Raw genomic sequence first — 13,754 nt, forward strand, 5'->3', positions numbered from 1 at the left:
TTCGTTTTCCTTTTTGAAAAATTTCACTGACACGCCAAACAAGCGCATTTCCAGGAAAAAGAACACTGGGAACACTAAACTGCTCTGTGCTTCGCCAGTCATTCTGTTTACTATCGAGTCTCTTTAGCACTCTTCCGAAGTTCCTCAAGTGAAACAAACAATTTGTCGGTTAAATTCATCTGCAAATTTCTGGAGCGTAGGGTAGGAGCTTGTATTGTGCAGCTCGGGTAATGAAAGAGTGCTCCATTGGCTTTTTCAGCAATAAGTTTCTGCATTTCTTCGTGATCAGTGCCTTTGCAAATTTTGAATTCAATTAATTCTCTGCGTTGTACCTCCATTTAAAATTCTGGACTGCAGAACCGAAGCGACTCAAGGTTATCGGCTGTCAAGTTAGGGCAGCTTGTTTCATTTTCATTAGTCTGCAAGCATTTAATAACAGTGGAGCAATGGTACACATCTGTATTTCAATTTTTTGATCAAAAGTATTGCACGATGAAATGGCCGCAAGGCACTTCGCAGGTTTCAGTATTTAATATAATCTGGATGTTAATTAATATAATTTAATGTCATTTATTATTAACTTATTAGATCTTTTCCATTTGTGCCCCCCAACACCATACTAAAAGTTATGCTCCCGTGAAGCCATAATGTTATGGTATCCAGGAAGCCATAATGGTCTTAGATATTTTTGATTTTTTTTCTTTTCTTTCTCTTTTCTATATCTTAATTTCTTTTTTCATTTATACTTCTACTTAAACCTCCTCCAACAATAAAGGGCCGTGTACACCATTCGACATCGATGGATGTAGGTCGAAAAATAGGGCATGATGAGTAGCACTTAGTAGCCGGATGCTACACTCCAAACTGTTCTCCTTCGATTCGGTCTTAGATATTATCGATTCTCAGATATGTTCTATTAATGTTAGTTATGATCTTGTAAATGGCTAGACTTGAAACCATTTTTGAAAACGCTTAGGACTCTTGTTTTTCAGTTAAGTTTGGTCCAAAGTTCGTTCAAAATCTATTTGCAGTCATTGGGCTAGCAAACCTAAATTTCTAGGCTGAACAAGAGTATAATGCACGCAACAATTTTTTGGCGTTATTTCTGAAAAATTTGATTGACTTTAGCTTTTTCTCGTTTTCTCGAAAGGAGAGTTTATTAATTGAACAAATTACATTATATTTTGTTTCTAAAACCTAAATAGGATTTTTCTTGTCTTGAGTGCTCCTGAATTGAGCTTATACTGCGAACCTTTTGGCAAGAAACATCTTGTAAGTGGCTTGACTTGAAAACAATTTTCCAGACATCTAAAACTTCTTCTTTTAGTAGGTTTGATTCTCCTTTTCCGTTCAAAAAGTTATTAGTAGTAGTAGTAGTAGTTCAGGCTTCTGCAATGCACGGGTTGAAGCACCCTTGTTGATCGTTATAAATGAGATATTTTCGAAATGGGGTTACAGTTATTTGAAGTCAATAGGCTTGTAACCCTGTTTTTCGAGGCTGGATACGGGTAGAATGCACCCATAAACTTTATTGCGGATGTTTTTGAAAAATTTGCGTGATTTTAGATTTTTCTTCGTTTTCACGAAAGAAGCATTCTTGAACAAAATTCTTAGTAATTTGTTGCTAAAACCTGAATAAGATATTTTTCTTCTGTTTAAGGCTCGTGAATTGAGCTTACAGTGCTAACCAAGCAAGTCATTTGGCATGAAGTTTCTTGAAAGCGGCTGGACTTGAAAACTATATTCAAATCGCTTAAAGCTTTTTTTGGCAAGTTTGGTTCGCGCTTTTCGTTCAAAAAGTTATTTGAGGTCAATGGGCTTGTAATCCTACTTTTCGAGGCTGGATACGAGTAGAATGCAGGCATCAATTTTTCATTGCGGGTGTTTTTGAAATTTTTGTTTGATGTTAGTTTTTTTGTCTCGATAGAAGCATTCTTTATTTGGACAAAACTCTTGTTGTTGCTAAAACACTAAATAGCATTTTTCTTTTGTTTGGGGCTCATAAAACGAGCTAACAGTGCTAGCCAAACCATCCTTTCGGTATGAATTTTCTTGTAATTGGTTGAACATTCTTCAAAACGCTTAATGCATTTTTTCAGCAAGTTTGGTTCGCGCTTTTCGTTCAATAACTTATTTGAAGCCAATGGGGTAATTTTCTAGGCTGAATACAAGTACGAATCTATAGTCCCCATTATGGAATGTTTACCATGAAGATTATTTGACAACTAAGCTGGGGGGGGGGGGGGGGGTTACAATGGGAGAAAGACCCAAATAATCTTACTTGTAAGCATTTGCCACCCAAACGTAGAAAGTTGATAATGTTTTTCGTTTTCCTTTTTGAAAAATTTCACTGACACGCCAAACATGCGCATTTCCAGGAAAAAGAACACTGGGAACACTAAACTGCCCTGTGCTTCGCAAGTCATTCTTCTGTTTACTATCGAGTCTCTTTAGCACTCTTCCATTCTGTTCGTAGCTCACAAGTTCGGTTTCATCCAAATCAGGTGAAACAAACAATTTGTCGGTTAAACTCTCCTGCAAATTTCTGGAGCGAAGGGTAGGAGCTTGTATTGTGTAACTCGGGTAATGAAAGAGTGCTCCATTGGCTTTTTCAGCAATAAGTTTCTGCACTTCTTCGTGATCACTGTCTTTGCAAATTTTGAATTCAATTAATTCTCTGCCTTGTACCTCCATTTAAAATTCTGGGCTGCAGAATCAAAGCGACTCAAGGTTATCGGCTGTCAAGTTAGGGCAGCTTGTTTCATTTTCATTAGTCTGCAAGCATTTAATAACAGCGGGGCAATGGTACAAATCTGTATTTCAAATTTTTTTAATCAAAAGTATTGCACGATGAAATGGCCGCAAGGCACTTCGCAGGTTTCAGTATTTAATATAATCTGGATGTTAATTTATATAATTTAATGTCATTTATTATTAACTTATCAGATCTTTCCCATTTGTGCCCCCCCAACCCCATACTAAAAGTTATGCTCCCGGGAAGCCATGTTATGGTATCCAGGAAGCCATATTGGTCTTAGATATTTTTGATTTTTTTTCTTTCCCTGTTCTATATCTTTTTCTTTTTTCATCTATACTTCTACTTAAACCTCCTACAACAATAAAGGGCCGTGTACACCATCCGGCATCGATGGATGTAGGTCGAAAACTAGGTCATGAGTAGCACTTAGTAGCCGGATGCTGCACTCCAAGCTGTTCCCCTTCGATTCGGTCTTAGATATAATCGATTCTCAGATATGTTCTATTAATGTTAGTTTGTTATGATCTTGTATATGGTTAGACTTGAAACCATTTTTGAAAACGCTTAGGACTTTTTTTCAGTTAAGTTCGGTCCTCTTTTCGTTCAAAATCTATTTTCAGTCATTGGGCTAGCAAACCTAAATTTCTAGGCTGAATAAGAGTAGAATGCACGCAACAATTTTTTCTTGGCGGTATTTTTGAAAAAAATAACTTGAATTCAATAAAGGTCAACAACAACAGAACGGTGCTAACATCATTCGAGGTCAAACAAAAAGAGCAAAATCAAAGCAACTGATCGTAAAGACAAAAATTCAAAGTGCACTGTGTGCTGTTGGAATGAAAAATGAGCACCACGTCTGCTAATGAAATGAATAAATTACCAGTCAGTTTCTGGAGGTCAAAGTTTGGTATGAAACAGTGTACATGTAAGTTCACGTTAGGTTTCAAATTAGGTTTATATGTACAGATTTATGGGTTGACTTCGGCATTAAATGCACAGGGTGAAGACTCCTCCTTGTAAGAGCGTTGTCCTCTGTGGCCTCTTATACAAAGGATTGTGCTTCTAAGTAGGGCGAAGCTCAGGGATGTTCTGATGAAATTTATGACGTTAGGATACGTGTCTTTCGTCTTTTCAGCAATTCTTGATGCAAGTCGTTTTATAACTATTGTGGAGCCGGGGCCGCTTCCTCCTGTGGTCGAGAAGATCAGAGGGATAAAAGAGCTATGCTCAACTTCAACAATTCTGTCCAGGTATTTGGTTTTCTTCGTCGTTTCGTGGAACTTGTAGCTCTCTTTGATTCCAATACGTCTGTTTGTTGGAGCAAACGGGTTGAAGACTTTAACATCATAGTATTTCAGTATTTTTGAGAAGGATCTTTTCCGTTTATGCCCCCCCAGCTTAGTGGGTGCATATTATTTGCAACCCCCGACGCACGTGCAATATATTTACATAATGATTTACTATGTAATGACACGTGCTCTGTCACCGGGGGGAGCATAACGTACTGGGGGGCACAAACGGAAAAGATCCTTTGAAAAATTTGATTGACTTTAGCTTTTTCTCGTTTTATCGAAAGGACAGTTTTTTAATTGAACAAATTACATTATATTTTGTTTCTAAAACCTAAAGAAAAAAAATTTGAGAGATCTACAGATCTCTTAGTAAAATCTGACGTTTTGCCTGCAGAACTTTTAATAAGCCAGATGAGCGTTTCAAAACTTAGGAATGATATTTCATTATTGAAATCAGACGGCACTGAGAGTTCTTCCCTAAGTGGTAATGTCTTAGTAAGAAAAAACAACAGAACTGAACAGCTAATTCTCATAAGGTCGAGCAGTCGATCATTACAAAAAAGAAGCATCCAAAAATGGAATAAACTTTCGCGTGCAATCCGGACTATCAGATCACGCTCAAAGTTTAAACACATGTTAAAACAGCATCTGCTCCAACAATTCAAACTTGTACCGTTGGAAAGGAACGTTGGTGGCTTCAAAAGTTATTTTTACCTTTAAAAAACGGAACCACTAATTTTGATTTTTTACAATGTACTAATCTTGTATATATAATTTTAAAGTTGTAACACTTAACCCCGGGGTTATTTTTTCAATTTACATGTTTAAAAAAAATAAATAGGATTTTTCTTGTCTTGAGGGCTCCTGAATTGAGCTTACACTGCGAATCTTTTGGTAAGAAACATCTTGTAAGTGGCTTGACTTGAAAACAATTTTCCAGACATTTAAAGCTTCTTTTACTAGGTTCGAGTCTCATTTTTTGTTCAAAAAGTTATTCGAAGTCAATAGGCTTGTAACCCTGTTTTTAGAGGCTGGATACAGGTAGAATGCATCCATAAAAATTTTTTCACGGATGTTTTTGAAAAATTTGCAAGATTTTAGCCTTTTCTTTGTTTTCACGAAAGAAGTATTCTTTAATTGGACAAAATTCTTCGTAATTTGTTGCTAAAAAACTAAATAGGGTCTTTCTTCTCTTTAAGGCTCCTGAAATGATCTTACTGTGCTAACCAAGCAAGTTTAGCGGCATGAAGTTTCTTGAAGGTGGCTGGACTTGAAAACTATTTTCAAATCGCCTAAAGCTTCATTTTTCAGCAAGTTCGGTTCTTTCTTTTCGTTCCAAAAGTTATTTGGAGTCAATGTGTAATATCCGTGCGCTGTCTACGGTTACGTATTGGGTGGGTTGGGTGTTATTCTAAAGCACTTAAACCTCGGAGTTACTGAGGAAAGGTTTCCAAGTTTCAGACTTGAATTTAATTGTGCAGATATAAAATATTCAACTGGTTTAATACAAAGTTAGATCCACTGCTTGTAAATACAAGAATTTCTGTGAAGATGAGAGAGTTAAAGCTATTAAAGAGAGGCAGCTCAGTGGTATAAGGTTTAGTTTTGAATATGGTCTTAGGTTTCAGTCCTATCAGTGGAGCAATGGTACAAAATCTGTATTTCGAATTTTTTTAACAAAAGTATTGCACGATGAAAAGGCCGCACGGCACTTCGCAGGTTTCAGTATTTAATATAATCTGGATGTTAATTAAAATAATTTAATGTCATTTATTATTAACCTATTAGATCTTTTTCATTTGTGCCCCCACCCCCAACCCCATACTAAAAGTTATGCTGCCGGGAAGCCATGTTATGGTATCCAGGAAGCCAAATTGGTCTTAGATATTTTTGATTTTTTTTTCTTTTTTTCCCTTTTCTATATCTATATTTCTTTTTGCATTTATACTTCTACTTAAACCTCCTACAACAATAAAGGGCCGTGTACACCATCCGGCATCGATGGATGTAGGTCAAAAACTAGGACATGATGAGTAGCACTTAGTAGCCGGATGCTGCACTCCAAGCTGTTCCCCTTCGATTTGGTCTTAGATATAATCGATTCTCAGATATGTTCTATTAATTTTAGTTAGTTATGATCTTGTAAATGGTTAGACTTGAAACCATTTTTGAAAACGCTTAGGACTTTTTTCAGTTAAGTTCGGTCCTCCTTTCGTTCAAAACCTATTTTCAGTCATTTGGCTAGCAAACCTAAACTTCTAGGCTGAATAAGAGTAGAATGCACGCAACAATTTTTTCTTGGCGTTATTTCTGAAAAATTTGATTGACTTTAGCTTTTTCTCGTTTTCTCGAAAGGAGAGTTTTTTAATTGAACAAATTACATTATACTTTGTTTCTAAAACCTAAAGAAAAAAGTTTGAGAGATCTACAGATCTCTTAGTAAAATCTGACATTTTGCCTGCAGAACTTTTAATAAGCCAGATGAGCGTTTCAAAACTTAGGTATGATATTTCATTATCGAAATCAGACGGCACTGAGAGTTTTTCCCCTAAGTGGTAATGTCTTAGTAAGAAAAAACAACAGAACTGAACAGCTAATTCTCCTAAGGTCGAGCAGTCGATCATTAGAAAAAGAAGCATCCAAAAATGGAATAAACTTTCGCGTGCAATCCGGACAATCAGATCACGCTCAAAGTTTAAACGCATGTTAAAACAGCATCTGCTCCAACAATTCAAACTTGTACCGTTGGAGAGGAACGTTGGTGGCTTCAAAAGTTTTTTTTGCCTTTAAAAAACGGAACCACTAATTTTGACTTTCTACAATGTACTAAACTTATATATATAATTTTAAAGTTGTAACACTTAACCCCGGGGTTATATTTTCAATTTACATGTTTAAAAAAATAAATAGGATTTTTCTTGTCTTGAGGGCTCCTGAATTGAGCTTACACTGCGAATCTTTTGGGAAGAAACATCTTGTAAGTGGCTTGACTTGAAAACAATTTTCCAGACATTTAAAGCTTCTTTTAGTAGGTTCGAGTCTCATTTTTTGTTCAAAAACTTATTCGAAGTCAATAGGCTTGTAACCCTGCTTTTCGAGGCTGGATACAGGTAGAATGCATCCATAAAAACTTTATCGCGGATGTTTTTGAAAAATTTGCAAGATTTTAGACTTTTCTTTGTTTTCACGAAAGAAGTATTCTTTAATTGGACAAAATTCTTCGTAATTTGATGCTAAAAAACTAAATAGGGTCTTTCTTCTGTTTAAGGCTCCTGAATTGAGCTTACTGTGATAACCAAGCAAGTTTTTCGGCATGAAGTTTCTTGAAGGTGGCTGGGCTTGAAAACTATTTTCAAATCGCCTAAAGCTTCTTTTTTCAGCAAGTTCGGCTCTTTCTTTTCGTTCCAAATGTTATTTGAAGTCAATGTGTAATATCCGTGCGCTGTCTACGGTTACGGGTTGGGTTGGGTGTTATTCTAAAGCACTTAAACCTCGGAGTTAATGAGGAAAGGTTTCAAAGTTTCAGACTTGAATTTAATTGTGCAGATATAAAATATTCAATTGGTTTAATACAAAGTTAGATCTACTACTTGTAATTATTAGAAGTTCTGTGAAGATGAGAGAGTTAAAGCTATTAAAGAGAGGCAGCTCGGTGGTATAAGGTTTAGTTTTGAATATGGTCTTAGGTTTCAGTCCTATCAGTGGAGCAATGGTACAAATCTGTATTTCGAATTTTTTATCAAAAGTATTGCATGATGAAATGGGCGCAAGGCACATCGCAGGTTTCAGTATTTAATATATTCTGGATGTTAATTAATATAATTTAATGTCATTTTTTATTAACTTATTAGATCTTTCCTATTTGTGCCCCCCCAACCCCATACTAAAAGTTATGCTCCGAGGAAGCCATGTTATGGTATCCAGGAAGACATATTGGTTTTAGATATTTTTGATTTTTTTTCTTTTTTTCCCTTTTCTATATCTTTATTTCTTTTTGCATTTATACTTCTACTTAAACCTCCTACAACAATAAAGGGCCGTGTACACCATCCGGCATCGATGGATGTAGGTCGAAAACTAGGTCATGATGAGTAGCACTTAGTAGCCGGATGCTGCACTCCAAGCTGTTCCCCTTCGATTCGGTCTCAGATATAATCGATTCTCAGATATGTTCTATTAATGTTAGTTAGTTATGATCTTGTAAATGGTTAGACTTGAAACCATTTTCGAAAACGCTTAGGACTTTTTTCAGTTAAGCTCGGTCCTCCTGTCGTTCGAAACCTATTTTTAGTCGTTTGGCTAGCAAACCTAAACTTCTAGGCTGAATAAGAGTAGAATGCACGCAACAATTTTTTCTTGGCGTTATTTTTGAAAAATTTGATTGACTTTAGCTTTTTCTCGTTTTCTCGAAAGGAGAGTTTTTTAATTGAACAAATTACATTATATTTTGTTTCTAAAACCTAAAGAAAAAAGTTTGAGAGATCTACAGATCTCTTAGTAATATCTGACATTTTGCCTGCAGAACTTTTAATAAGCCAGATGAGCGTTTCAAAACTTAGGAATGATATTTCATTATTGAAATCAGACGGCACTGAGAGTTTTTCCCCTAAGTGATAATGTCTTAGTAAGAAAAAACAACAGAACTGAACAGCTAATTCTCCTAAGGTCGAGCAGTCGATCATTACATAAAAAGAAGCATCCAAAAATGGAAAAAATTTTCGCGTGCAATCCGGACTATCAGATCACGCTCAAAGTTTAAACGCATGTTAAAACAGCATCTGCTCCAACAATTCAAACTTGTACCGTTGGAGAGGAACGTTGGTGGCTTCAAAAGTTATTTTTACCTTTAAAAAACGGAACCACTAATTTTGATTTTTTACAATGTACTAATCTTATATATATAATTTTAAAGTTGTAACACTTAACCCCGGGGTTATATTTTCAATTTACATGTTTAAAAAAAATAAATAGGATTTTTCTTGTCTTGAGGGCTCCTGAATTGACCTTACACTGCGAATCTTTTGGGAAGAAACATCTTGTAAGTGGCTTGACTTGAAAACAATTTTCCAGACATTTAAAGCTTCTTTTACTAGGTTCGAGTCTCATTTTTCGTTCAAAAATTATTCGAAGTCAATAGGCTTGTAACCCTGTTTTTCGAGGCTGGATACAGGTAGAATGCATCCATAAAAATTTTATCGCGGATGTTTTTGAAAAATTTGCAAGATTTTAGCCTTTTCTTTGTTTTCACGAAGGAAGTATTCTTTAATTGGACAAAATTCTTAGTAATTTGATGCTAAAAAACTAAATAGGGTCTTTCTTCTGTTTAAGGCTCCTGAATTGAGCTTACTGTGCTAACCAAGCAAGTTTTTCGGCATGAAGTTTCTTGAAGGTGGCTGGACTTGAAAACTATTTTCAAATCGCCTAAAGCTTCTGTTTTCAGCAAGTTCGGTTCTTTCTTTTCGTTCCAAAAGTTATTTGAAGTCAATGTGTAATATCCGTGCGCTGTCTACGGTTACGGGTTGGGTTGGGTGTTATTCTAAAGCACTTAAACCTCGGAGTTAATGAGGAAAGGTTTCAAAGTTTCAGACTTGAATTTAATTGTGCAGATATAAAATATTCAATTGGTTTAATACAAAGTTAGATCTACTGCTTGTAAATGTTAGAAGTTCTGTGAAGATGAGAGAGTTAAAGCTATTAAAGAGAGGCAGCTCGGTGGTATAAGGTTTAGTTTTGACTATTGTCTTAGGTTTCAGTCCTATCAATGGTTATTTAATCTTAGGTTATTTTTACCCATTTTGGTTAATATCCTTGGGATTTTTTCATAGTTATTTTCTACCACACGGGTCCATGTTAGTTAAAGTAACAGATAACATGTTTACCTGCTTGACGAATTCCGTCATGGACAAACATTCTTTGACGTGTCCCGTCAAGATGAAATTCCATGATTATTTATGATGCTTTCTATGTATTGTTAAAATCCGGTTTACTATTAGTAACCATCTCTTTTTGTTCTCCTTTGTATTGTGAAAATTTCGAATTGTGCGTTTAATTTGTAATTTATGAGCATGTCACACATTATAGTTCACTATACTGCCTCCCTCATAGAAAATGTAAGTGTTCCACTCACTCACAAGCAAGAGTTTCAAATGTCCATTTTCGAGTTCATATATTCTTGTGCTTTATCAATCCCGTACTTGTCATAAATATTACGGGCCTCCTCGTCTTCCATAATTTTCTTCGCTTGAAGAATGATTTTGAACATGTCCTCACGACCACCCTTGTCCGGATGACAGAGCATTGCCAATGTTTTGAAATAATTCTGGATAGTACTGATTGTGGCCCCTGTGGCAAGAATAGAAGTTCATAAAATTTTGGAGGGTGACTGAGGGGGCTCTGCGCGTTGATCGCCTCCAGCCTCCTCTGAATGACCTTCTTTGAGGTCTGCTCTGTTCTTACCCTACTCCATAGCTTTCTTTTATCTATCTCGGCATTCTCCAACTCCCGAGCTAAGCACTCCCGCTCGTCCACCAGAGCGATACATTCCCTTGTCTTGGTTTCGGCTACATTTGTAATCTCCTCCAACTCTTTCTTTATAGTTTCCACCTGCCTCCTGCAGAACTCCCGCTGATTCCCAGCGTATTCAAGTTGCCGTTTGGTCTCGAGCAATTGATCACCTAATCTTTGACTTTCAAGTTGTAACTGCCGCAGCTCCTCTTCGAGCCGAGCCCCGGCTGTTCCCAGCATTTCGCTGTTGTCAATCTTCTTTTGTTGTTCGTCGATTCTGTGTTGGATCTCAATTAGCCTCATAGCACTAATAGGTGCTCTATCCACTATATTGGGCGGTTGCAGCTGTGTCAGTGGCACTACGTGCTTTCTATTTGAGGTTATTCCAACAATCCGGTACACTTGGTGCCTGACTATTGACCTGATCTCGAACAACTCGGGTAGATAGTAGCAATAATCACCGATTTTTGGTTCTGCCATTCTTACATATCATACACATAAATTAGTCTAATGTGTCAATCTCAACTTCTGCCATATCTGGTACAGATTTTAACTTTTTTGCTTTTATAACTACAATGTTTGTTTCACCATCACACCGTTCAACTGTCCTTTTTCTTGTCAATTTTTGTTCCTTTGTACGTTGTTTTAGATGATGAAAATAACCTAGTTCCCTCATTGGGTTAATGGGTTGCAGTGCAATTACAGGATTGGTGCCACTGCGTAGCATATCGATTGAAAGAAACACCCGTACCAAACAAAATATGATTTTAGATCCAATAAAAAGAGTAATCAAACTGATGGTTATTTCCCTGGCCACATGCCAGATTTGTTTCACTTCATTATCCAAGTGTTCAAAAATTAGCAATTCATGTCACTGATGATTGTACTTTAAGTCCGTGTTGAAATACTCTAGAGTCTCATGCTCATATAAACCTCCTTTTCCAAGGAAAACTTCTCTTCCTGTTATCGTTTTTCTCGAATGCCTTAATCTTTGGACCCTTTTGCTGAGTTCCAGGTCCTTTTCATTGAATAATCCTTCCATTGGCGCCGAAGTTGACCAATTGACGTTAACTCTATAATTAGGCATATCATTGGGTTTATCAGTCAATTGTATTCTTCGCCCATATGTTATCCATGACCAATTTTGCAACTCAAGAGCGTTCGGGTACATGGGGTTGCAATTAATCAGTGTGAAATTTCTATTGAATACTCCAGAAATGGGGTCAATGTATCTAATTCTTTCTGAACTATTGTCAGAAGACACCCTAATTGGTACTTACTCCGTACAAAACTGATTTTCTACAACATGTACGATTACTTTAGCGCACCTATGGACATAAAGTATTCCTCCCGCTCTTTCTGTATGTTAATAAATATAAACTAAAACACTCAACCCTGATTGGTTGAAATTATGGAAATACCATTCCTTTTTATGTTTAACTGTTTACCCGTTAGTAACACAACACGCTACCCCTTTAGTCGGTACCAGTCATACCTGATATAATAATAAAGTATATTTCTCTCTCTCTACTCCGCTCTTGTTTTAGTATTGAGATATAAGTTAGACTTTAGCATTTCGGCCGGTGCACTGTCTGCTGAAGCTCAGATAGAAGAGTAACAGACTAGAGATCTAGATCTTTAGTTAGTCAGGTAAGCCTTAAGATTAGACTATGTTCTTGAGACACCATAATAAAGACAAATACAGTCAGTAAAAGATAGACTCAGAAACGATATAATAAATTATAATAATTGGTTAACAAAAATTATTGAACTAAAACAGAATTAAAAACAGCTACATTTGATATTATCCAAATCATTTCAGAATTTACTTTCTTATTTTGGTTAGATAACTTTGAACACATTTACGAGAAACGAATAGAGTTTGGAGAAACATTTCACGAAGAAATTGAAAATCTGAATGAAGAACTTAGACACATCTGGTACTGTAAGTACTATTCACCACACTTCGAAAGTACATTAAAAGTATGTTCAGACAGTATAAATTACATACAAGGACTAGAAGATTATGTACAAATAACGGATCAAGGACAACTAGGTTCCTCATCATTTAGCCTATCAAAAACACTAACAAATACGTCAACACCAAAAGACGTTCAAGTAAACACAAGTCTGCAATCAAAACAAAAATCAACAATAAAACCTGACAAACCACTAACGTCAAAATTGTTCGGAAATCAACAAAATGTTGTAAATGAAATACATATTTCCGATTCAGATGAAAAAGGAAAAGAAATAAAATTTGGGAACTGGATACCACCAACAGTAAATCAGAGAGTTAGAAAGAAAACTCAACAAACAATGAATCAGGAATATATTAGAAATAATACATATATAGGCTCACTAAACGAAAACAATGATAATCACGACTTGCATTGGGAACAACAAATGTACAACTACAATGATTTAAAAGACTAAATCACTGAAAAAGTAATAAATCATACAAATAAATTAATAGACAATATAGAAAACAAATTCAGACAATTAAACGAAAATATGGAAAGAAAACAAGACGAAGCATTACAATCAATGTTTAACAGATTCGAAAGAACGATAAACGACATCAATATACAATATAATACACGAACAGAAAACAGAAATGTAGAAAACAATAATATCCAAAACAACAGGCATGAAATTAGAACACGACGATCAACCCCAAGTACAACACATTCAAATACAACAGAAGAAAGAGAAACAACAGTAACAGAACCCCCATTACCATTCTATAAACAATTGACATCAATGAGTATAAACGAAGAACCACAAATTGAACAAAACATAAGCAGTGGTTCAACACCAACGACAATTAGACCATTTGACGGCACAGATCCAGCATATACTGTCGAAGAATATCTAAACAGTATAGTAGCAGCAATGATAATTAGCAGTGGTATAGAACCAGTAAACAAACCAGGACACCACCAACGGAAAGTAAAAAGAGCAGCCTTAATATTACACACACTACAAGGTCCAGCTCAAAAATGGTATTCAACTCTACCGAGTGAAACCAAATTGGATTGGGAAACATTTTGCAAAGAATTCTCAGATATGTTCGACTGAGAAAAATCAAAACAACAAGCAAAAATAGTATTACACCAGTTAAAAAAACATACAAACGAATCATTACTATCACTTGCTCTAAGAATAGAAACACTTGTCAAAACAGCATATTCACTATA

General features: G+C 35.9%; 2 protein-coding genes across 3 annotated transcripts in view; one reads left to right on the top strand and one right to left on the bottom strand.

Moving 5' to 3' along the window:
• LOC142358621 (uncharacterized) overlaps positions 1–2,839 on the bottom strand; it is a 78,192-nt gene extending 75,353 nt beyond the window's left edge. The window contains exon 1 of the mRNA XM_075410071.1: positions 2,282–2,839. Within this exon, the coding sequence (XP_075266186.1) occupies positions 2,282–2,694 (413 nt within the window). The 5' untranslated portion in view covers positions 2,695–2,839. The remainder of the gene's footprint in view (positions 1–2,281) is intronic.
• The window catches only part of LOC142358624 (DNA-directed RNA polymerases I and III subunit RPAC2-like), a 72,708-nt gene that overhangs the window by 7,562 nt on the left and 51,392 nt on the right, over positions 1–13,754 (top strand). The gene's annotated exons all lie outside the window — the stretch shown is intronic.

Source organism: Convolutriloba macropyga, chromosome 2 (genome assembly GCF_964194025.1).
Source record: "Convolutriloba macropyga chromosome 2, txConMacr16.3, whole genome shotgun sequence".
NCBI lineage: Eukaryota > Metazoa > Xenacoelomorpha > Acoela > Convolutidae > Convolutriloba > Convolutriloba macropyga.